The sequence below is a fragment of the Peromyscus californicus genome, unplaced genomic scaffold (assembly GCF_007827085.1).
Source record: "Peromyscus californicus insignis strain IS unplaced genomic scaffold, ASM782708v3 Scaffold_9__1_contigs__length_137607984, whole genome shotgun sequence".
NCBI lineage: Eukaryota > Metazoa > Chordata > Mammalia > Rodentia > Cricetidae > Peromyscus > Peromyscus californicus.
The window spans coordinates 113,821,036-113,847,471 of record NW_026294617.1 but is presented as its reverse complement, the minus strand read 5'-3'; the positions used below and the strand labels follow the sequence as shown (position 1 = coordinate 113,847,471).

The window sequence follows — 26,436 nt, the reverse complement described above, 5'->3', positions numbered from 1 at the left end:
AGACTGGATGCTCGCAACAAATCGTGTGCTTAATTGATACATACGTACAGCAATTCTATATTATATAAGTCTATTATTATACATTTATCAATGATATATATACATATACATACATATATATATATATATATATATATATATATATATATATATATATATATATATATCACACACACACACACACACACACACACACACATATTACCCAAGTATATGGGCATATTTTTTTTTCACCTGGAGCAATAAGTATCTTGTACTTTGAGCTGTTATCAGAGTTAAAACCAATAAAATATTAAATCATGTCATCCAAATACTAACTTATAGAAAGGGCCAAAATTGCCTTCTGTATAACTAAAGAGCCATTCAATGACTCTCCATTTAAATTAATCAAAGTATCTACTTTCGTCTTTGTCTTTCTTCTTTATTTCATAATGTCTTATTCCATTGACATTATCCGTTCCACTAAGACGACTTCAGCTTCTTCAAGGCACTGAGGGGTCCCGAGTGCCCTATACAGGGCAAGACTAATTAAATATGGATGAAGAAAGTTTGCTATTGTGTGCTCCATCTCTTGCCACATCTTTGTTCCTTCCCCGCATTTCAGACACTTCTCTAGGACTCAGAGCAATCTTTCCTTTCATTTTTCACCACACAGACCATCTCTGCCTTTAGAGAAAAGCTACGGTTCTTGAAGGCAACTGAGTTATCATCGAGCATCTCAAAATAACTTCAAAACTCTCATGGATTCACCATTACATATTAATTCCAATACAGAAAGTATTAACATTTAATGTTATCAACATTGCTTAAAAATGAAAATGCTAAGAATATGAATGCAGCTTGTGGAAATAACATATTAAAGCAGAGGATGTTGTTCAAGATACCAGACCTAAACACAGGCTTACCCATGTGTAAATGCCTTTCTTTGCCCCACACACCAACACAAATGACAGGAGAAATACAAAAAAATGGCAATAGAGAGTTGCCTTTTTCTAAGGAGGTGAATAGTTACTCAAATAGCAATGTGAGTAACTCAGAGACAGTCATTAAAACAGTTTACATTTCAACAACAGTTTCCAAGTAATGTGGAAATTCTCTCATGGTTTCATTTCTGACATTTTCTTACCTCAGACAAAATGCTTCCATTTTCGACATTATGATTCGACATTAACTGAAATCTTAAAAATTTATGACTGGGGTTAGCATTGCGATCCTAAGTAATCGCATGGCAAATGGTATCAGTGCAAAGGCTTAACTTCTTACCGTCAAATCCATCTTCCTCTGACCCCAGCTCATCATCTGAGCAGATGTTGAGGACATTTACCAGCATCTCAGTCACTGCAGCCGGACAGAGAAGGAAGGGAAGACAGTCCAGTTACAACCTGATAGCTCTGTCATCACTCACTAGCAAATTGTGCAACAGCATGCCTTTTAGATAAGTCATTTCTCTGTTTCTATCCTTATCCACAGCATCTGGATCCGTATCTGCCATTATCCATCATAAAAGGAAACTTGCTGTCTGATTCCATGTAGGCTTTTGAAAATGAAATTATTATTTCATCTTTATGAAACCTCCTACTAATACTTATTAAATATAGGTCAATAAAAAATGAGGGGAAAAAACCCAAATACTGGATGTGAGTATCCTATAACTCAAAAGGGAGAAAAGAACTGTCTTGGAATTTTGTATTCATTTCCACAATGATGCTGCCTGATCTAGATTAGATTACAGACTTCTGTTCAGCAGGGACTGAGCGAATGCCAGATTCCTTTTGTTAATTTGTCTAATCCTCCATAGAATTCAGCTCCCAGATAGGTGAGTAGCTTTGCATTTAATAAAAACTGCTGATGGATGAGCTAATACATTTGAAGTAGATTTGGGAATATTGATCTTTAGAAATAAATATGTTGACAGAAATATCATTACATTTGATTTCCAAAAAGGCTCTAAGATACTTTGAGATGAACGAGAATTTAGCCAAGTAAATAGATGGTAATACGTTTACAGAACAGTGTGCTGAGCTACTTCCTAGCAATGTGCATGCTATCACATTTAATGTTTCTTGAAACTTGCTTGGGTTTTATCAAGCTGTTAATGAGAGGCCCGTGCACCATCAGAAGCTGTTTTTAAGGTTACACAGCATTTCAAGAAATATTCTTTATGACACATGATGAGTAATGCCAGTGGTGCCGACATTAATCTAGAGTTTATCAAAGTTGAATTATGCTTTCCAATATATCATTGATTTCTTTTATAAAAAATAGAGTCAAAACTTGAATAGTGAATGGAAAGCAACCAGCTAAAGGGTGTTTCTCATGCCTGGTAGACGTCAGACTGAACATTGCTTCAGTATCCACAGCCGGCAACAGCTGAGCATGTCTGCACACTGGGACTGCTCAGCGCAGGAACCCGGAGCACGGAGTCCCACAGGGGGAGGGGCACTGTTGCAAGGCACCTGTGATTTATTTGGGCATAAGGGAAAACTTCTCCCCCGACAACTCATTACTTGCCTTGTGGAATTATTATCAGGCATTTAAATTAAAAAATCCTTCAGAAGTCTTGTAGATTCCCCCCAAAAACATGTAGCTTTTCTCTAAAACTGTAGTACATGGAAACTTATCTTTATACAGTGCCATGGCCTTCTCCTAGGCCACATGGGAAAATGCATGAGGAATTGTCCTTCAACATGTTGCAGGCACTAATCAGTGCCATACAATCATGAATATTCAGGAAAGGAGTACAAGGAAATCATGCCTATCCTAATTTGTGATAATAAAACATGGCTTTGGGACTATAGTACCAAAGAGTAAGAAGGAAGACTTGAGATCGGATAATACTTTATTTCTACTGTTTGAGAGACTGTTATTGATCAATTGGGACTGTGTACATACTCCAGATTCCTTGTTTGCCCTGAATCCACCCACTGCATTAGGTCACCAGGCACAGGACATGCCATCGCATCCTTCCTCTCACGGTACAGACTATGAATATTATTGGTTAGAACACACCATTGTTCTCTGAACGTTCCTGGTAACACAGAACACAGCTCTCGTTTCTTCCCAAGATATCTTATTAAGGACATCTCAGGACTTTTACAGCATACCTTTCTCCCCAACAAATGGCAGCGACCAGGTGAAAACATCCATGAAATTTGGGAGCCAGTATGGATGGGGAGAGCAGTTGAACTGCCTGATGTTCATCACATTGTTCTCATACTTCAACACTGCAGCTAAAACAAAAACCAACACAAGAGGACATCAGAGTCAGAACACATCTCGGTTTTAGTCGATCAAGAAAGTTCAACTATTTGAATTAAGTTCCAAACCACAAGGACAACTAGCCTCCTCAGCCCTGATTTTCTGATTTATGGACTTAAGCTTTACCCCTTAGAGGATGGTACTGTACGTGCAATGTGTGAGCAGTAATTTGAAATGACATTAGCATTTGGAAAATATTTCTGTAACGTAGTTAAGCAATTATCAGGAATCAGATCAAGAGCCTCCTGTAGTCAGGAACATTCTAGTCTCAATACCTGATAATAAGAAAAAGGTGGCAATGCTAAGTTGGTCTGACATAATTTAGTAATCTCTCCAGATAATGGAATTAAATCTCTATCTCTCAAAGCATACTTTCTTTCCCAAGTAGCAATCATGATAGTTACATTGATCAGCATAAATTATACCATATTTTTGATTAAATATGGTAAGATATTTGGATTTAATGCCATATAAAATAACACAGTATTGACTCAAGCCATGACTTCTGAAAGGGCTGTAGCAGCCAAGGCCTCCAGAAGCAAAGGTGCCTGCTTCTCTCTGTGGTACCTGCGTGGTGTCTGTGAGCTAGACAGACTTTCACACAAACACGGCTACTCTTACTTCTACCTTGATACGGAAATGCCACCCGTGCCAATCCTGGTCAATCCATACAGGGCAAGCAGGGCTCTGTGAGCACTTTCAGTGAAGGTGGAGCCATGTATTCAGTGGAGACCCCTAGCTTATGGCTCGACAATAGTAACCTATGGGACAGACTCAGGTCGGGTTAAATTTTCACCTGCTTTTTCTACTCACTTACTGTTGCTACCTGAAAAGACACAGAACAAATATAATTTCCCCTAAATGACATCCCTTTAATGATGAAGCCCTCTCATTTTCAACCTTCCTGAACTATATAAGATTTCATTTTTTATTATCTTTCTCCACCATGGCAAGTATTGCACTGATAGTGTGTAATGAGTAGATCCTGAATAACATAAATGGGCTATTTACACTGACTGGTTGAATACACAGAGAGTTGCGTTATTACTTTGCATTTTTAAGCTGACCTTTATATGAGGAATATGTTCTAGCTTGTGATTGCAGATAACAGAACAAAAGTCTTTAAAGCTCTATTATTAAATGCCTTCATTGGGTTTGAGCTTTCATACACGCAGAGTCTCTTATACAATGCTGTCTCTAACATAACAATGTTTTCAAAACTGAAGTCTCATCTGAAATGTTGTCTGTCTTGGATTTCTAAGAAATCCAAGCCCTTCCCATGGGTCTGCGAAGCCCAAACACTTATCCTCTCAGTGGAGCCCTTCTTGGTCCCCTTTAATAAACAGATCATGTCTCTTCCTTGATTTCTAAAAGCTTTGACTTACATACAGATGGCACAGTTGTCAGGGAACTTTGATCAGGGTCAGTCTACATATATGTACCTGCTTGATTCCCCGCCACCCGCCCTGTAAGGAACAGGTACCCTAAAACAGGCTCGAAGTTTTCATGTCTACTGTAGCATTTTACTCAGATTTGATCTGAGAGGCTGAAACAAATCCTGCCATTCTTTCTACAATATTCATTCAAGCAAGGGGCCCTCATCCCTTTGGTCTCCTTTACATAAGACTTCTTGTTACTTCTCAGCCTGTCCTGGATCTGGATGAATGCCACATGGCCAATGTCTGTCAAAGTGTGACTCAGGACTTCCATAATCTTTTCCGTAGGCTTTATTAGTGTCCATGTCCAGGAAAGACACATCTTTTTATGGTATGATTTGCCTACTGTAAGCATTAGACTGCATTCTAAGTATGCTGATGTTTTTAGCAACTTGCAGTTAGCTCGTGTTTGTGTGCTGGGAGGCTTTTGCTTTGAATTATAGACCTAGTTGACTAATATGACTGCAGAAAACATAGAATCAGGCACTTCGGGAACACAGATGGTACAGTTAGCACAGATAGGAAGGGAGCTGGAATTCTCTTTTTCTGAGAAAATACTGACTCTTGCATATATTTTTGGAAATGGTCTTTTGCATTGTCCTATTATTTAAGCAACATGCCCTTCGGCAAAAACAAAACAAAACAAACATAAAAACACCTTGACAAATTACCACAGCAGCACTTCTGATCTTCAGGACACAGTATTTCTAGTGTCCGACATTATTATCTTAGCACAAGATTCCTGCCAAGATTTTTTTACAACTTGTTACCATTCAATTTGTATTTTTATCTTCAAAAGAATCTTTTAGGGCTCAAAGCTGTCTTTTCAGAGTAATTGTTCCTCACCCCCTCCCCCAATTTTTTGTTAATTCCAGGTGGTAGTTAAGCAGGAGAAAAGAAAGAAAGGGTAGCTGGCCCTCACTATCCATGGATCCATATGCATGGATTTCGCCAAGCCTGCATGCAAAGTTCTGATTAAAAGCCAGTTCAATGTCCACACTGAACATGCACAGACTTCTGCCTCCTGCCACCAGCCCCTAAACAGTTCAGCACAGCAACTCTTCACAGAGCATTGCCATTGTGTTCCATAGTATGAATGATGTGGATGATGTGACATAAAGGATGATGCCTGTCGGTTAAGTACATATTGTACCATTTTATGTAAGGCTCTCGAACATCTGTGGATGGTGGGATTCACAGAAGGTCTTGGGGTCAATTCCTAGCTGCCACCTGGGCATAACTACATTGTGATTAACACCACCCTGGATGGAGAACAGGGAGAAGCTTTATGAAATATTTTACTAGATCCTCAAAAGAAATCCGAGAAGCTGTGTGTGTATGTGTGCACGTGTGCATGCACGTGTGTGTGTGTGTGTGTGTGTGTGTGTGTGTGTGTGTGTGTGTGTGTACACGCTCATACATGCCCTTATCTGCAGACAGAGCAACTGCAGCGGGGAAATGGGGAAACTTGCTCATATTATGCAACCTGCAACAGACACATCTCACCCCCATTCTACTCAGCTTTTCCTGACACTAAACCCATTCCTTTCCGCTATTCCCTGCTGTCCTTCATAAATTATACATGCACGGATGCTAGTCCTAGCTGTGGTACTAATTTAACTTTGGATGTGGTATTCATATTTAAAGATGGTTCAACTTTTGCCAAAGTACATGCTTAAGTGAGATGGGATGCAAATTCCTAATCAAAGGTTGCCGTGTCAGTGAATTAAAGAAGTGTGTTCTGTAGAGCAGTGAGGTAAAAGCAGCTTATTTGTTTCATTGTCGGCTCACCACAGCTTACTTCAGTACCTCCTGCAAAAGCTAATACTTGTCATTTTGTTTATTAATGATGGGAATGATCCATTTCAACAGGAGATACACTTAGCGTCCAGGCATAGCAGGGCACTCAGCTCGGACCTTTATACATATAATCATAAATCACGATGTTTTACTAAAGTGTTCTCACCATTTCTCTTTGAGAACGAGTAGAGAGGTGAAGTAAGTTACTCGTCCACACTTTCCAAGCAGTAAATGTCAACTCTGGCCTAAATACACATCATCTATCTAGCATATACAGAGTTACCATAACAACAAAGCATTCCATGCCTATCAAGGTTTGGACAGACTCTTTTTCCTTTGGCATTACTCTCTCTAAAGATGAGCAGAAGTCTGGAAGGCCAAGCACCTAGACTGCTAGCATATTCTGTCACTAATTACTTAGGACATCCAGGGCCACTTAATGTCTCTAGGTTAAGTCTCTGTTTCCTGACCTGAACATGTGGGTTTAGTTAGAAGATTATAGGAGCTCTTTCCCATATAAGTGGCGTTAACAAACTTTCAGAAGAAAAATCTCAAGATTAATACAACGACTGATCACTGTTTTCAGGAATTCTATAGGCTACTATTGTTGGGTTTTTCCTTATTCTCTGGCTAAAAACAATGAATCTTTAACTTAAAATGTAGAACCTCAATAGGTATTCTTTTCTCCAGTGACAAGACATATTTGTGTAAGAACCCTTTGAACAATCTCAGATTCATAAGCTACTCATAAATTTTGGTATTTTTGTGCAATAATTATATATTATCATAATACATAAAATTAAGTCAAATTAGTCTGAAACATCTACATTCACAAAATTCAGTTAACATTTCATCTCCCACCTCCCACATCTTCCTTCCCTGACACCTGCCCCCGCTTGTCACTGGTTACAAAATGTAATTGGAGCCCTAACAGTGTACTTTCCTCTGAAATGTGTGCAGGACAAGCATCCCCAGTGCAGTGAACAAAATACAGATGACTATATTTGCACAAATACTGGACACATTAAGAATTTGAGGCAAAACAAAGAAAAAACAAAACAAAAAGTAAGTGTCCTGTCTATGAGCCACTGTCAATTTCCCAAGACTTCACATCACTTGTCCCAGAGGGATGAAGAGACACTGTGACACATTTGGGGGCCTTAAGCTATTCACCGTGACTTACAGCAGACCAGACAGCACAGAAACAAATGGTTCTCTCTCGGAGCTGCAGGTATGAAAATCTGCGAGAAGAGACTGTGATGTAATGCAAAGACTACTAATCCTACACATTTGGAGGTCGCCCTGCTCATTCTTCTTGTGATGTCAGAATAAATCACTTTAGAGTTATGCAATTACTTGGTCCTGTCATTTGGATTGTACCTGCAGAACTACATCTTTAAAGGCATGTTTTTGTATATTTAAAACCAGCAGCCAAGGGCTCAGTATTGTTTGCAAAATGGATACTGGATTTTATTTATTGATTGCAATTCTGGTATATAAGTCAAGGACTCTACTGTTGAGCTCTATCTTAAATCCTTTAGTACTTTCAGTAGCATCCCTGGCACCTGAATCCAGTGAAGCCTAAGGAATACAGCCCGCACATCATACTGCTGCTGTCACACCATGCACTATATCCCTGGACCGCAGTCTGATCCTTAGAACCAAGGGGTTTCTGTGATTTTAAAGTTGCCAGGGCACACACACACACATTCACACGATTTCATTTAATAAAAACTTTGTAGGAGTTCCTAACACCATTTCCTATCACTATTGAGAGCCAGAGAAGCTCATAACAAAGCAAGAAAAAAAAAATAGCAAGGACAGCAAAACCCAAAGGAAGACTCTAACTCAAGAGAAGTTTTCAAAAGTTTATACCAAGAAGTAACTGGTTCATCAAAACAGAGGCAGAGGCTTAGCATATTCTAGGTAGATTTCAAGAGGAGTACACAATTCTTTTTCTGGGAAAACAAACACCTCTCCATATATATATATACACACACACACATATAAAGCTATACTGATCCCAACATGCCTAAACTCTCAACACTCATCTTGTTTAGGGTAGAGGAAAATGGAAATCAAAGATGGAAACAATTTGGATTTTTATTCTTTTTCTTACTCTCATTAACATCTTTCATCTCGTTATCTGTAACTGATCATCTATTTTCATCTTAAAGAGATGGAGAAGAAGAAAAGACCAGCAACAAATGTGTGAAAGATACCAAATGGGGGCATGCTAGAAGCACAATCATGATAACTGATCTAGAAATAGCAAAAATAAAATAAAATAAAATAAAATAAAATAAAATAAGCAAATAGATCCATGATGTGATTTCCTTCCAGTTTTTCCACCAACAGATGCTCTAGTGGAAAAACTAACATCACCGTGTTCCTTTTGTAAAGTCCCACCTTCACAGGAGGCAAAAAGGCTTGGAGGAGAAGGTGTTGAGGTGAGACCCATGTGCTTGTAATATTTTCTAGCATCAGTTTATAATTTGTGCAGGATGACACAGGCAAGGGGTTTCAGATTGTGGAAGAAATACTGTACATTTTCTCAATCTGTATTTTCTCCTAAAGAATACTTTTGGGAGATATGATCTCCATTTATTATTATATAAACATATATATGTATATTCTATGTATGTACATTTTCCCATAATATACTGTGCCTTGTATGAATAGATTTCATGGTCCCTTGCATTCCAAATCTGACTCTAACTCTAGTTTCTGGTCTCTGCTCTATGTCCTGCTTGATGACTTTCATTTATGATAGTTTGTAATACCATCAATGGCTTACGCAAAGAGCAATTTACTAAGCCATGATAGCTACTGTATGTGGTGACAGAATGCCTCTGCAAGTCACTCGACACATCATTGATCAAGATGGATTTCAAACTTTCAATTTTCAGTTAATTTAACCACAGTGATAGACTTTAGTATGAGAAACTTAATTGGTTTACTATGTGATTCAGCACCTAATTTGGAGTTCTTCATAGGCAAATGATTAGTCAGTTCCATGTAGTGAGTAAGCCAAAAGACTCTTTACTATTACTGGCTATAAACAGTATGTATTACTTGAAATGTGATCACAATTTTGTAAACTGTAAGCTTTGTCACATATTTAAGGGAATGAGGCATATTTTCAGAATATATACATAGCAAAAGGATTGCTGTGATGAAGCAAATTAATCATCAACTTAATGAGCTATTTATTATTGTTAATTTTGTGTGATCAGAGATCTAAGCTCTATAGTAAGTATCAGGGACATAAAGGCACACTACCATATATAGTCCATTTATATGCCTTAGTCTCCTTAATCACTAGATAGGAATACATTTCTAACCTCCACAGAGCTTTTATTTATGGATTTGCATCCCTCATGGAACTTAAAATATCTGTTAAAACTTTGTTACATACTTCTTTGTGTAAAATCTGGATGACATTATTTTACACAGTGAAGAAAATAGTGTACCAGGTGTTTTTGTAAACACTCTGAACCAGTCTTAGGACTCACGTGTGTGCACGCACATGCACATTTGGATGCAAGACTCTCTCCTTTCTTTTTCTGTCGGTATGGGGACTGGACTTGGGCTTTGCACATGCTAGACCAACACCCCACCATTGTGCTATCTCTACAATCCTTCACTATTTTTTACTTTCTGACACAGGTCTTGTGCAGGCTGGACTTCAACTTGCTTCGAAACTCCAGGCAGGCCTCAAATGTAAGACTCTTCTGCTTTGGCTCCTGTGTTTCACTTTTTAAGCACAGTACTAGCCAATTCTAAACATGGTGATTATTCAGATACAGAATTGGGGGTAAAGTAGTGGAAGAAAATGATGGAAAGGATGAAGATATATAAGTCCTTTTACTCATTTAAGGTCATGCATATCGTATTTGGTATGAGTTGGTATTCAGTTGTGTTGAAGAAAAGATCGAGGGGAGGAAGGAGAAAGAGCAAAAGCAAGGAAAAGGTGAGAAACAGCAGGACAGAGAAGGCAGGTAAAAGACAAGATGTTTTCCAGATGGCACTAAAACCAGAACTAATTACATATGAGCAGAAGTCTAAAGGGTGCAGACAGGAATTAGGAAAGAGGGACTGGGTCACCTCAGAAACGAGGTATATGGACTTAATAGTGATGTAGAACCAAGGGTGTCATAAAAGTTACAACACAGGCCACCAGGCTCTCATGGTCCACAATTTCCAGATAATGAATATCGAGTGATCAACCACCCATTGATTCAATACTGTTACCTCTGTTAAATGCTGTGTGGAGATTCCTACGTTAGTAGGTTTCAGTCCAGTGTAATACTCTAATCAATCACTGGACTGATTGAAAACACATTTCAGTGTCTCAAGATGCATCCCCAGTTGCTCTTGTTCAACTAACAAAAGAGCATTCAGTAGTGGGTCTGTGTGAAAGATACAGGCTTCAGCATAATGGGGAAGAGGCAAGGCAACTCTAAAAATAACTAAAAAAATAAAAATTTAAATCAGTAAAAAAACAAAAACAAAAACAAAAACAAGATTTGGGTAGAATGGGTAGTGCTCTTACCCTGTGACACCTTCTCAGGCTCATTTTATTTCTTTTAACTAATGGGTTGGTAATAGAATTTATTCTCATTATATTTTACTTTTACTAGTATTATTTGGGAGTATTTATAAAATATTTTAAAAATTGTTTAGGGGAGGTAGAGATCGCTCAGCAGTTAAGAGCTCTTACAGAACCTGGGTTAGATTCCCAGCACCCACACGGCAGCTCACAACCTTCTTAACTACAGTCCCAGGGGATCTGGTGCCCTCTCTTGGCCTTCTTGGGTAATGCATGCATATGTTATACACATACGTACTCAGGCAGGACACCCACATACATAAAATAAAAACGAAGGTTTAAAAACAGTTTAAGAAATTGTTAAATTAGCTTACAACATAGTAGGTCTCTTCACTGCATTTCCTTACATACTTAGATTTACAGTCTTGAGAAGTGAAATTCAGGGAGTTTATACGCAATGAACAACGAGAAGCAAGTATCTTCACGTGTTATTACTCTGCTGAAGGTTTGGAATGACCTCACTGAGGAAACTCATTATGTAGGGGTGCTTTTTACAAAAGTGGGAGTGCTGTTACAGCACAGACACATGGGCTCTATACAGATCAATTCAATTACAATGTGGAGTATAGGCTGGTCAATGGAGATCAAGTCTTAGGTCCCACAATGTGGCAGGAGATAAGTGCTTTCCACTGACCTCCACAGGTATCTTGCAGCAAGGGCACACCAGTATTCACATACATACACAATTCATTAATTAAAACATGGAGTGAGAATAATTCAAAATTATTAAATCGTCATGTGTGAGTTTCTATGTTCCTTCCTTCCCACATGTGAAATGTTTACACAGATGCAGGTGGAAACTTGTCTGAAATGACCGATTTAACAACTGGCTTCCAGCAACAACACGCACACTATAGAGCTGAATAAATACAAGGAGAGGTGTAAGTGCTCCAAGGGACACACTTAAAACGAGAGATGGATTCCTTATCTCAGAAAACAATATAAAAAGTATGCCCACACCAATCTCACAACAATGTGATACCAGATGCATAACACTTGTATAGTCTTAAAGTGGCCAGAACTGACTTTCATTCCAAAGCTATCCTTTCTTACTGAAGAACAGCCAGTCACAGAAACACAGCAGAGCTATGTGTGAAGAGGCAGACCCTGGGAGCACTGCCCTGAGGATGCTGAAGTAAATCAGCAATGGTGGAACAGCACGGAGGGAGGTCAGTGTGGACTCCAAAATCAACCCACTGAGATCCTATTTCAGCACTATCCTGAGAGTTTTGGGGAACCATGAGACAAATATGCCCCCCACCTCCCGTCTCCTGCAGCCTCTTTTAATTTTTAATCAGCAAAAGCAGGAAGATGACAAGGTAATTAATTTATAAGAATTGAAAGATTAAATGACTTTACACGTAGAAATTCTTTGAGCATGGTCTGTCATATGCTAAGTGCTTAAAATGTTGCCATGGTTGTATACAATTACAGGGATAAACTAAATAACGTATGTATAGCACACTATGAGCAGTGAAGTGAAACATCTGTTTACCAATGTATTACCTGCTGCAGTCTATAAGCATAAACCTCAAGTGGCATCACTCTCGGTGACCACGGGGAAGGAAACAGAAACCATTACGGTGAGATTCCTGCTCAGGACAGAGTGTCCTATATGTGAGAGGTAGTGAGTAGTCACACACTGCTAAACGCTCCAAGGTAGATTGTCATCCTTTCATCTTACAGGAGGGATTTATCAGAATAACAATCAAGCCAGCCTAATTTTGAGTTGTCCTTAGCCTATATGTCTACATGAACCTCTCTTCTAGTACCTCAAACGGGTCACAAAAAGTTATAACATTAAAGGCTTTATTTTCAGTTTCTGATTCATTCTTCAATAAAGGCTTATATTCCAGTTTCCCAGGAGACCTTAGGTTTAAGAATCATTATCAAGAGCTTATTTTTCTAGTGCACATGATTCTATCATGATAATAAGGGACCAAGAGCTAGAATGCTTATTTAACAAATGAAAAAAGAAATCGTTTAAAATTGAGTATCTTAAATTGTTTTTGCTTCATCTGCCAAATAAAAAGCGTTAACAACAACAATAAAATATCAAATTACAAAACATTATGATGGTTTTATGCTTATACTTTTTATATTTATATGTGATTTGAGGCAAAAAGTTGCTCAGGCCCAATTAACAAGATCTCAAGCTTTGGATGGGATGAGGAAAATACACATCACACATCGTGAGAAGGCCTGCCATGGTGAAAATTCTGTGGTTGAATCTCAGGCAACTGGTAAAGCCACTAGTAGCCCACTTAAGCCTACAGTTACAGGAGACTACACTGTCTTTAGAATACTTGTGCGGACAGTTCTGTTCATGTAATTTAAGTCAGGCACCAGGCTCTGCAGAAACAGACTTTTGCTTAAAAACTAAAACAGCAATAACAAGACAAAACAAAGACAAAACTCAACCACTATTCAATTTTGTATGGAAATGAGTTTTTTGACAAGCTGTAAAACAACAGACAAATAAGTTATTCAGAGATGCCTGGGCATGGATGCCCTGTTCTCCTTCCAGAAACATTCAACTGCTTCTCCCACCCATGACTAGGATATCATCTAGTTGACTTTGAATTCTGCTCGTAAAACAGAGGGATATAATATCAACATCTGGGTGGCAGTGCTGGGGGATCATGGTCAAGATGGACCACGCTTCTCAGGTGTGATGACACCATATTACATAGAGAGTGCCAGGGAAGGCTATTGCTAAAAGCTAAAAACCACATCAAAAGAGCTTCTAAAATGCTGTATCTTCTAAGTGTCCACACCACGACTGTCAAGATGATCTACATCTTGAACCCTTAAATCAGCCATTTACCAGTGCTCTGTTACTAAAGTCTCTTCTTGATGAGATACCAATCTGTTTTTATTTATAAGTGCTTTCTTTGTTCTTTTCCTCAAGTCCATAACTTTTGATTATAGACTATTTGAAAATATCAAGATTTGGTAAAGGAAATCTTTTCATGAGCAATTCAGATCATCTAATTTAAAAATCTCAAACCTCATAGTCTATGTAGTTTTGAATCTCAACAGTATGACAAATGATGCTCTTGTTCATGTTCTAGACCAAACTGTTTACCACTTTCCTCCTCAAGCCACTTAAGATTCACTGAGGCTTTTCCTGATTGCCATTTTCATGTCTGGCCTTGACTGCTGAGCTTTGCTGCCATGTAGATTTTCCTCTCACACACAAAATACATTTAATACATGTCCTTGCCATTATTGCCTGTCAGTAGCTGTCTCTGGAGCTCAGCCACAGATCATTGGTATGTACACTACTATATCTCTGCATACATGCCATATATACATTCACCCACTTATCCACAAACTCATCTAAACTCGAGAACTGGTCTTGTGGGGACCTTTGTAACCTACCTGAGATTTTTTTCAGGTACATTTAAAGACAGAAGTTTCCCTGTCAATATTGATGGGGGAGTCTAATCTATGAGGATGGACACACCTTAAGAATGAAAAGGACCTGTCTGTTTCTATAAAGGTAAAAAATACAGTGTTGCTTTTCCCAGAGGTTCATTCTAATATTTAACCAAACTGAACTGTCCAAAGTACCATTTGTATCTGGTCCAGGTTTTTGTTAGTCACAAATGATTTGGCTCTTACTGTCTCATTCTGAGTTAAGCTATTCCTGTCTTTATGGAGTAATTCCATTCTTCTCTCTTGCTTTTCTCTTCCTTATAGCACTACTCAAAAAAATTAACTTTTTATTGAAGAAGTACTTAATTGTGCCTACCATGCTAACAGAGACCTAGGCACATTCAGGCTAAGACCAGGTTTAAGACATAGCCCAGATATCTTGCAGCTCAGTGCATTATATGCAGTAAATTACTGTAGTAGTAAAGTATAGCAGTACATTACTAATATAAGCTTGTTCAGTGTTGTTGGTGAGTAGATAGAGTTGGTCATTTTTACAGGTGGCCACTTATTGTTTAAAATGAGACTGTCATGATTGCATGTTTCTCCTGTTTGGTATATTTGGGTAAATAGAAAATAGCTTTTTCTTTAAGCTACAGAGCCACAAAAAACAATTAAATATGCAAAGCACTCACTCAACAAAGTCTAACTACAAATTGGAAAGCTCGTAAGGGTTGTTATTAGTAGGAATGTCTCTCTCTGGGCCAGTACTGATGGGGTGCTATAGGACTATTAATTTCTAGGAAGAACAAGTACTAATCAATGTATGTGCTGACTGCCTACTGTGTGCCAGGCCTTGATGGTTAATCAGAACTGTCAACTTGATGAGATCTGAAATTAGCTAGGAGATGGGTTCCAGCCAGGCATGTCTGTGGGTGATTCTGTTGATTAGGTTAATTGTGGTGGGAAGACCTGCCCATTGTGTATCATATCCATTCCTGGGCTGTGGATCCGGGCTGTATAAAAAGGGGAAAGTGAGCTGAGCACAAACGTTCACTGAGTTCTGCTTCTTCGCTGCTGATGCAATGTCAGTGGCTGTCTTCAGCTCCTACCACTGCTGCTTCCTGACTAGGATGGACTGTTACTTTGAACTGTGAGCCAAGATTGACTCTTTTGTAAGTCGTTTTTGTCACTTTTTTTTTAATTACAGTGATAGGAAACATAACTGAAACAAAGGTATAAACGTGGTTGTACACTGTACAACACAAACTCTGTGATTCAAAATGTTAATTTGACTGGCATGTAACTGAAATACATGAGAGAGCTAATTAGAAAAAAAGTAAGTGCTATACATAAGATATTATGATTGGAATCACACCTATTCAAAGAGAGAAATCTTCATGAAACACACATTGTGTTCTTATGAGTGCATCTAATCTATTTAAATGGGTACGGGTGTAAGCAAATTATTTTAGATGGGAAGAGGTATGTGGCTAGATGCAAAGCTGAAATTTGTTCAGGGAAAAGAGTTGAAAAACTGCTAACATTAGCTTTTACAGGTCATATAGAAGGCAGGAGATAATTCACATAGGCTAAAGAATACGTGGTGAAACTGTAAAAGAACAGCTGAGGGAGGGCTACTTTCTTGGCAGCATCCAAGAAGCCATGCGCTAACGTGTGGCAGCTAATAACAGAAAGTATGAAAAGCTGATGGACTTTTTGTGCTACACAGCAGGGAATCCCAAAGCGATTCTATTCATTATTTACAAAGGATCATTTTTTTTTCCCCTTCACTTTATAGAGCTGTCCCTGCACATCCAAGACACGTAAACGAGCTTGTTGTGCGATGGGATAACTGTGACCTAAACTTCCATCTTTCGCCCAGGTATCTCTCATGAGCTGACAGAGTCGGGGAGAACAGATGCTGGGGGGTGGGTGAGGAAGCAACTGTGCGGACAGGAGAGGACAGACACTGGCTGAGCTAACGAGGGACCACAAAGGATGGGGTGTCCAGTCTCATCAACCTTCCAAATGCTGCTGCTGAACCACCGGCAAGAACAAACTACTCATGGGAACGACTGCACTGCCCTGGTTTTCAGGTTGCACCATAAACCCATTATTCTCATACTTTCACTTGGCCTGCGAGGGTCACTCCTGTCCTACTTTGCAGGAGCTTCACTAACTATAGTGTGATCAATGTTCTTTGTGGTCATTGTCTCTCACCATCAAAGATCAACTCACAGAACTCTCACTGCTACTCTTCCATCAATTTTTTTTTTTTTTTTTTTTGGTGGAGAGTCTTGCAACTCAATTTTGAATTTTGTTGCATGGCTTTTTAAAATTCTAGCTAACATTGATTTTATTCAAATCAAGCAATCCGCGCTGTTAGCGGTGAATAATTGACTCCCACTCCCATATACTGTACAAGCTGTTAGCATAATAGCTCTAAAGTGCTTCAGAAATTTGACACAAAAGTCTTTTGACATTATGTTCCAACTGAAGAATACTCCTTTCTTTTTTCTTTCAGTCCCTCTCTTCTCTCGAGAGAATCTCTGCTTTCTGAAAAGGTTCCCCAAATGCAAACCGTTTTATCCCCTTCCCGAAGAAGGACTGTGACTAACCCAAGGCAAGATGAGAGCTAAAGATCCAAACAATCTCAGACAGTGAAACACTGCCTTCTCCGGTGTTCAAGTCCCTGGCATGCCATGTTGGAACCATACACAAAGAGGCAACATACCTGGTGTATGAGAAGGGGCTTTCTGCCCCCAAGAAATAGTGCTACCCAGAAGAATGAGCTGTGTCTAAGGACATTATGGAATGATATCCTGATTGTCTTCGTTTTTAACGGTTTGGGTTTTATTTAGCTGTCATAAAGTGTGTAAGAACAGTCCATGCTATTTGTCAACCATATCTGTCATGAACGTGTTTTGGGAAGGCATTTTTTTCTTGGTCTTTCTGTTTGCTTGTTTTGTTGTGATAGGGTGTCACTTAGCCCAGGTTAGTGTGGAAACTGCTAGCTGATGATGACCTTACACTCTTGATCATAATGCCTCCAACCTCCCAAGTGCTGACATACAGACAAGCATGTGCTATCATTTTCTTACCGTTCCTTAGGTTTAATAGAAAATCCTTTGAAATGCTCTAGTAAAATATTTCCATTTTATAAACATAAAGTGGATTGCAGGAGCATGGTGGATGCTCTGGCCAATGTCCATGACCAGAGAAATGCTAAAAACCTTCATCTAACTAATCCAATTAATTAGTTTTTATTAGTTTAACTTAAAATAAGCTTGTTGCTTTAAAAAAATTCACAAGCCTTGACTTTTTATATCTTTCCTACAAAAATTGAGCATTCTTTTATGTCTGAATCAAAATTTTAAAGAAGACTTTCCCTAACCATTCATCAAATCCCTTCTTGCCAAATGCGTTTCCTGTGGATCCCCTTAGTTAATACTGTTAGTGACTCCCCAGCATCCTGCTGTATGGACTGCCTCAGAGCACACAGCATGCAGAGAACATGCCCTATTATATCTGGAATTCTTGCCTCTCTAAGGACAGCCATCTTTGCTGGGAACCATGGCTGTACTATGTCAATGGATACCTACACTCCTTAGCTTCAAAGGAGGCCTGTCATAGGCAGTGTGGCCTTGGAAAAGGTTATGCAGCTATAGCACACTCCATGTAGTCTTTTTAAGGAGCAGGAGTTTGGGTTACCTCCAATTATTATTTTTTTAAAAGTCTGTATTAGAGAGCAGATAGCATCTCTACATACATTAGACATAGTCTAGAAAATACCTAAAAAGTACCAGCACATAGACTCCACCTCCGAACAACTGAACCCCTTTCCTTCTTTAAGTATATATATATATATATATATATATATATATATATATATATATATATATATATATATATGGCATTAGCAAAAAGAGGAATGCTTTAAAATGTTAACAGTCAAGTCAAAATTAGTTTCAGCATGAACACACACACTGCTGAAGATTTCATCAAAGATTCACACTCACCTTTGTTATTGTACACATCTAAGTAATTTGGTGCTGAGAAAATTGTAATTAGAGAAGGGAAGCCTGTTGTTTGGCTTTTCCTGTACATGCGGTACCTACGGACAACAAATGAAAGTTAAGCAAGATGAGCATGGACACCCAGTTATACACCTGCAGAAAGGAAATTAGTTAAGTTCCGTCTTTTCAGAGAGTATCCAATGACATATGCGAAATAAAATCTAAGTCTTCTGAACACAGGCATCGATCTATTTCAGGAGTGACAAGAATGCAAATCTACAATCACATGTGTGGTTTCCAAATGGGTATCTTTTAAACTTAGCAAACTCCAGGGGTGGGTGGAATCCAGGAGAGCTCTAATTCATTTTCAGGTGCTCAACACAAAAGATGCAGGCTAGAGATTGCAAGGAGATACCCCAAGACCATTGTGGTTTTCAGAGAGGGGCCAGTTATATAAGTTGAGACCCAAGCTAATCATTCTGCAAACTATTCTCTACAAGGTTACATATAAACCTTTTGCTTAAGTGATTTCCTGAGACACCATGATTTTTTTTTCCCTTCAAGAATGTCTCATTAAATCTATGAATTTTACTAATTGAGACATTCTACTTTAGAATTTTATTTATTACCGGGCTCTGCTGGTGTCTGCACAGGAAGGATTGTTGTCTCAGCAGGGTGAGATGTAATCAATGGGTAATGAACAGAGCATCCGTGAGAATTTTTGGAAAGAAACCTCCCTATTACTTCTCATCTATCAGAACAAAAATTATTCGTAACAGAACCCATCAATTATATATCAAAAAGAACAGGAGCCAGGGGTTCTTTTTCTATCACCATGAAAATATGTCTCATGACTTCTGTCTTATAAATTTAGGGATATCAACTTAGAAACATTCTTATACAACATAATCATCATTTCTTTGGCTATTTTTTTTTAAGTTTTGTCTTTTTTTCCCCCCTGGTATTTTAATGTATCTGAGTTCTAAGAGTTGCCCAAACTGCACCTTTATACAGACAGCCACTTTAATAGTTTAACTTTAAACAGACTTTGATTTTTTTTCTTTCTGGAAATACTCAGACATTGGCTTTTCCCAAAAGAAACACCCCATTAAAAACCTTTTTAAAATATTTCAGATGTATTTTGTTACGGAGCTATGCTTTGGTTGGGGTAGGGACAGGGGTTGTCATAGTGGGAGACAGTAATAAACTCCCCTTTCCCCCCCAAGTAAGAAGAAAACTTTATTTAAAGGCAAAGTGACTACTGAGCACATATGCTGCAAGCCAGCAGGGGCTTCTTGAGTGAAGAGTAGTGGATCAAGGCACATATTCCTACCTAGTGCTTGGACTTTATAAAAAATGACTAAATAAATAGCGAAACTACATAACATGTCCTCATCTTACCCAAACAATTAACCAACTGCTCATTTTAAACAGAAATATTTGACATTAATAGACATTAGCCGGTCAAGTTAACCGTGTCCAAGTGAGCAAACAATCTCAGGTATGTAATGTGATTAAGAAACATCTGTTCTGCATGTCTAGCCTGCTGGAAGAGTTGTCCCCAGAACAACATGGGGACACTGCAACCCTGAAAAGCTTATACACTTCTGAGGGTCGACACATCCTGTGCATGAACAGGTCACTTGGATGGTCAGCGACAATACACGGACTGTACAACGCTAGGTTAGCTCCTACCTCCCAAGTCACTTCTTGGAAAGGACCTTAGCTTCTGTCATGTGTCAGGGACATGGGCCACATGGGCCACTGTAGCAAGGCATAAACACACCACTTTAGCACACAGGTTTTAAAAAGGAGTGCTTTTACATTTCAGAAAATGCAAATTCAAAGGGATGGGTTTATATCTTTAAAGGCAAGCAAAGGCCTTTCAATGGAGCCTGATGGGAAAGGAGGTCAGACCCCAATTCCTAAGATGAATCTCCTCCCTTCTTTCTCTCTCTCGTGTTCAAAACATTAAGGTAAATATCTGACATTTCTCAGTTTCCCAAATTCTCAAAACTAGGTTTTAAGAATTTAAGAAACACAAAATTAATTCTGTAGAACTATTTGATAGTTAGAATATAGGACTTTTTTCTTTTGTTCAATAAATGTCCCAATTTCCTCCCCTATAAAACTCTACAAAGAGCAGGAGTGGTATGCTTTAAAACAAGCCTACAGCTTGTAGTAACTTTTACATATTTGTGACTCTCATCCACATTGTGAACCAAGACTGAAAAGTGCCTTGTGTTTTCCCTCTTTGGTATCAAAGTGATTGCAAGAATTGAAGAAAAGAAGGGGAGGTGCCTTGAAGAAAGCAAGTCCTTAAGAAAACAAATGGAAAGAAATGGATTTCTTCCCTCTAAAGATAGAGGCGTGTTAAAGAGGAATTCACCAGGTATCAGCAGCCATGCACTCCCTGCAACTCTGCCACAGCTGAGGTGCTAGAAGCCCATTTTAAAACTAGTTCCTTCTGGAAATGAGCCTGGCCAAAGGGAGTCTGCACAGCCTACACTGGAGTCGACAGACATCTGACAACATGGCAATTGTTGACAAACCCTCAGCATCACTCACCCTGCGTCCTGAGCTTCATGGGCTCGGAGTATGGACAACAAGTTATTGTGTTGCAGGAAGTCACATACAGCTGGATAACTGCCGGACACAGAAGGAAAGGGAAGCAGTGGTTAGGAAGTCTCCAGGAGTTGCTACACATCACAAGGACCCCCAGAGGCTGCTGGGATCCAGCACAATCACACAGCACTCAGGAAACAAGTCCCTTGGCTCTGGGGACAGGTTTGTCCCTGAGGCAGATAAGGAACATACATGTGGAAGGGAAGAAGTTAGTTCTGAAAGGCGTCCTCTGACTTCCACATGTGTGCCTTAGTGTGTGCATCTGCGCTCAAACGCCCATCACCACACATCCAGAGTAATAAAGTTAAAATTCAAAAGAAAGCTTCAATCTCAAAATGTCATTATAATTGAAATCCAAATTACAAACTGAAACTTAAAATACTGTTTAAAACTTAAAATAATGTTTACAATCACAACATCTTTGCTCAAGGTATCTTGAAATCAACTCAAAATCAATAAACTTTTGAATTTAAATTGACAATTGAAATTAAGGTCAGAAAAACCAGTATTTTATAAATAAACTGGCAATATCACTAAAAATACACACATGCAGATATATTCATAAATAAAAAACTCCTTTGGAGAAACAACATAGTACTTAGTATATGGGACGAAAGTACTAGAGAAGACAAATGCAGTTTCTATGTTATCTATTTGCATGAATCCTCCAATCAATATGCCTAGGGATACCAACTGTGCGATGGTTAGCAGTGATGGTCAGCAGGACCTCTGGGCATGTCTGTGTGGGCATTTTTAGCATTAGGTTCATCAAAGTAGGAAGATCTACCCTAACTGGTAGCATATTGCTCGGGAGAGGATCCTGGCCAGAATAAAATGGAGAATGCGAGCTGAGTGTCAGCAGTCATCTCTCTCTCTGAAGAGCAGGCACAATGTGAGCAGCTGAGGGTGCCTCAGCCGACATGACTTCCACACCGTCACAGGCTGTAACTCTCTTCCTTCCTCCCACAGCTTTGTCTTGTATGTTGTCACAGCAGGAGAAAAGTAACTAATTCAGACGGTGAGAAAGGTTTAGTTCTTTGGCAACAGCAGTTCTTTTACAGAGTGTGACGAGTTTTGGTTCATCCATGCACGCATGTATGTGTGTACTCTGTATCAGAGCTCCTGGCTGACTGATTCTGCAGAGAGGAAACGTGGCGGCCTACCAGACCAGCTGATGGATTGCTTCCTTTGCTGGAAGGTAGGGCAGGCTGATTGGGATTTGACTGGGGTCTTATAAACTAGTAAGAAACATTGAATGTGATTTAAAAAAAAAACACTTAAAAATCTACAGAGGAATAAAATGCATTAAAGATAAAATATTCCACATGTTATACAGACATTATAGGGCAAGGCAGCAACCCTGCCCTCATCTGTTGGCCATGAGAGAACATTGAGAACTTGATTTGGCACAAGATCTCCAAGTGATGGGTGTGGATCAGTAGACAGGAGAGGGTTTGAAAATTCCATTCTGAGGGGGCTTGGAGATTGAGTATGAACATGTGAGCAACCATAGAAAAGTTGGATTGGAGCTCCATGTTTTCTTAGTTATGTTTCTCTAACATATCAAATACATTTTAGACTTTGAATTAAATATCTTAGGCTTTTTAATCAAGATTTTGCCTGCAGGTATCACTACAATGCTTCTGCATGCATAAGCCTTTGCAGATACTTTCCCTGTATGTTTTTTCCTCCCCCAAAGACGAGTTTTTCTACTCTGAGTTAAGAGATACTGTAAGAAGCCTTCCTGTCAAGCCCACTTCACCCTCAGGCCTACAGAACTGCAGCCTCTCCCGTTTGCACCTTGGACCTACCTGATATTTATCATAGGGTTACGAAAAGTATGATTAGAGACCTGCCCTTCAGCAACAGAAAATTCCAGCAGAGGGAATGCACTGTTTTCTCCATTCACTCTCCAGGAGTGCTTAGCAACAGCCTGTCACCCTGGAGCTCACGTGCAGTCACTGAGAGAGCCCAAACAAGGGCAGTCACTCCTGGGAAGGTGCTGGTCTTCCTGGCTGCTTTAGCCCTGCAGAGCATGGCATGCGCAGGAAGCTTCCTCCTCCTTCTGGTGCTTCCATCCTTTCCAGCCTGTTCAGATGTTCCACTTCTCTGTGCCTGGGGCCTAGTCATGGTTACTCAACCCTGGGGTCTAGTCATGGGTACTCAACCCTGGGGTACCCTGAGGCTTCAGTCAACCTTCTTTTCCTAGGACTTTCCTGTCTCTCTTTTGCCCCAGGGTCCTCTAAGGAATTTAGATTTTAGAAGCTGAGGCTTCAATTTCCTGCCAGAACTTCTACAGAACACAGTCCTCACTTGCATCTGGATAAGTGGCAAGCAGTTGTTACTTAAGCAAACTCTTATTTTGCAGAGCTGGGGACCAAATCCAGGTCCTTATGTATGTCGGGCAAGTGCTGTACCACTGAGCTACATTCCTAGCCCTAAAGCAAACATTTTATTGAAGTGAAATATCTACATAAAAAGATCACAAATCAGAAGATGGCATCCCCTCACACAAAAACCACCCTCATACCTCATACCTAGTACTTAAAGACACAGAACCTCCTCACAGCTGTCACTCTTACTCAGAGTTACTGGCACCTTGACTTTCAATGTTAGAGACCAGTTTTCTTGTATGCTGAGTTCATTTCATTAGATGACTGTTGACTATCTTTTGCTCATCATCGTATTTGTGTTATTCACCTATGTTGGTACATGTAATTTTGTTTAGATCATTCTCATTTGCCATAGTCAGCCCTCTGTGATTATATATGACTTAGAGTTACTGTACGTTCTCTCTCTCTCTCTCTCTCTCTCTCTCTCTCTCTCTCTCTCTCTCTCTCCCACACACACACTGATTATACTTTAATCTGTAAAGAAGGTAGTGTTTCTACCTTTTTTCATACATTCTGATATTTTATAGTTTATTATTGTACTAAGTAGGTGCTTGGACAGTCTCCATTTCTTGGCTATCATGATTACTGATGCAATGAACAATTTTATACTTGTCTTGTGATATCCTCCCATACACATTCTACTAGATACAAGAACAGGAAAATGCTTAAATGAATGCTCAGCCTTAGCAGATAATGAAATAGTTAACTGTGATTTAGGATTGGGAGGGCATTTAGGAAGAAGACCAAGAAAAATGTGGTGAAGGGCAGAGCCTATCAGGTAGAGAATAGGGGAGAGGGAAAAAGAGAGGCGGGAGGGGGGTTCAGAACTGGAGGGGCTTGAGAGTGGTAAGGAGCCGGAGGCTGCTGCTGTGGGCTTCAAGTGCTGCAGGTGCAGCCACGGGCACACTGACACTCACGGGGTTCAAGTGCTTCAGGTGCAGCCACGGGCACACTGACACTCACGGGGTTCAAGTGCTGCAGGTGCAGCCATGGGCACACTGACACTCACGGGGTTCAAGTGCTTCAGGTGCAGCCACGGGCACACTAACACTCACAGGGTTCAAGTGCTGCAGGTGCAGCCACGGGCACACTAACATTCACATTGGTGTAACTCCGGCTGAGGTTCTCATTCCAATGTTGGAATGCCCTAACTTAACTCACACGCTGTGATGCAGAAAGCCCACAATACAGTGCTTCCATGATTCACCTGATGCAGACACAAACTGGTAACTGAAGACTCAAATCCTACCAACTGTTTTTTGGTTTATATTTATATCAATAATCTCCAGTCTCATGCTGGCCCACATCCAGCACATCAGTTACCTGTCTGAACCGCTGTAGGCATTTGGGAGTGTAAGCTCTGCTCTGTGATTATGAAGTTAATGGAATACTGGGGGTGGGGGCAGTCAAGGATTTTTGGTTTTGATCAATTACTTTTGTGCCAATTCAGAGGTCAGTAGTGTAACACTGTTTAAACCAAATGAGCCACGCAACAGTGCCAAAAGCAGTGAATCTAGGAAAGGGACAGGTGTGTGAGATGACAGGTGTAGGAGGCAAATAAGAGAGGCTGATGTGAGAAAGTCACCAGAATGCATTGCGTAGATGTACGGCATTGTTAAAAACTTACAAAACTAGGAAAAACACTTCCTGATGCACTTAAAGATTTTTAGATTTCTTTCTTTCTCAATTATGTGTATGTGTGCATGTACATGTATGCAGGTGTCCAAAGAGGCCAGGAGTGTCAGATTTCACTGGAGCTAGGCTCACGGTGGTTTTGAGCCATCAGAAGTGGGTGCTGGGATCTGAACTCAGATCCTAGTCAAGAAAAGTATACATTCTTAATTGCTGAGCCATCTCTCTAGCCTTGTCCTGACATATTTTTCTGCATGACTATGTGTTATTTAAATCATAGCCCAGATAATATGTTACACAGTGAGTAGCATGGCATATCAAGTTAAATACCCAGACTATATGGAGACATGCAAAATAAAATTGTAAGACAAAATAATTGCCAATAACTCCAGCTGGAAATGAGCACTAATTTCTTTCACTAATTTTACACTCACTTGTATCTGTCTAGATGATTTTAAAACATGAGCTTAAGAGAATGTCTCTGATCCTTCAAAGTGACTTTAAAGACAAAAGAATAAAATAAAAACAACAACAACAACAACAACAAAAACCTTCTGTGCTAATGAGATATTCTTCTTTCCCTTTGACAGACACTAATCCAGAATTCTCGGCCAACAGTCAGTGTTACAAGCTCTGGATTCAGACATTCAGCCACACAGTATCATATCTGTCAAGACTAAAGGCCAACATCTGTGAAGAACCTCATATGACCTGGAGAATTAATTCTAACCATCTGGGTGACAGATAATATTGTATATTTCTGTCTATATTCACAGAATGGGATGGTCTGAAAGAGAATGAGCCCCATAGGTTCATATATTTGAATGCTTGGCCCCTAGTTGTTAGCACTGTTTGGTAAGGATTGGGAGGTGTGGTCTTGTGGAAGGAGGTGGTCAATAGGTATGGACTTTGAGGTTTCAAAAGCTCACAAAATCCCAGTTAGCTTTCTTTGCCTCATTGTTGTTGTCTCAACATGCAAACTCTCAACTACTTCTCTAGTGCCATGCTGGCCTACTGCCATGCTCTCTATCATAATGGTCACGGACTCACCCTCTGAAAATGTAAGCACCAATAAACTCTTTTTTTCTATAACTTTCTTTGGTCACAGTGTCTTAGCACAGCCATAGACATGTAACTAATACATAAAACAAAAATTATATGCAACTCTGTAGGCTTACTCCAGTACGTCATTTGGAATAAGATTTTCCTGAATGGCTGACCTAGAAGATTGACAACAGAGTACTATACTGTGGATAAATACAGTATGAGTCAACATTATAATC

The 26,436-nt window shown here is 39.5% G+C and overlaps 1 protein-coding gene across 3 annotated transcripts in view; it reads right to left on the bottom strand.

The window, feature by feature from the left end:
* Ppp3ca (protein phosphatase 3 catalytic subunit alpha) overlaps nt 1–26,436 on the bottom strand; it is a 291,020-nt gene that overhangs the window by 33,207 nt on the left and 231,377 nt on the right. For all 3 annotated transcript variants that reach the window (XM_052731090.1, XM_052731091.1, XM_052731092.1), the window contains exons 7-10: nt 21,072–21,149; nt 18,507–18,601; nt 3,105–3,230; nt 1,264–1,338 (exon numbers count right to left, since the gene is read on the bottom strand). In XM_052731090.1, the coding sequence (XP_052587050.1) occupies nt 1,264–1,338; nt 3,105–3,230; nt 18,507–18,601; nt 21,072–21,149 (374 nt within the window). The remainder of the gene's footprint in view (nt 1–1,263; nt 1,339–3,104; nt 3,231–18,506; nt 18,602–21,071; nt 21,150–26,436) is intronic.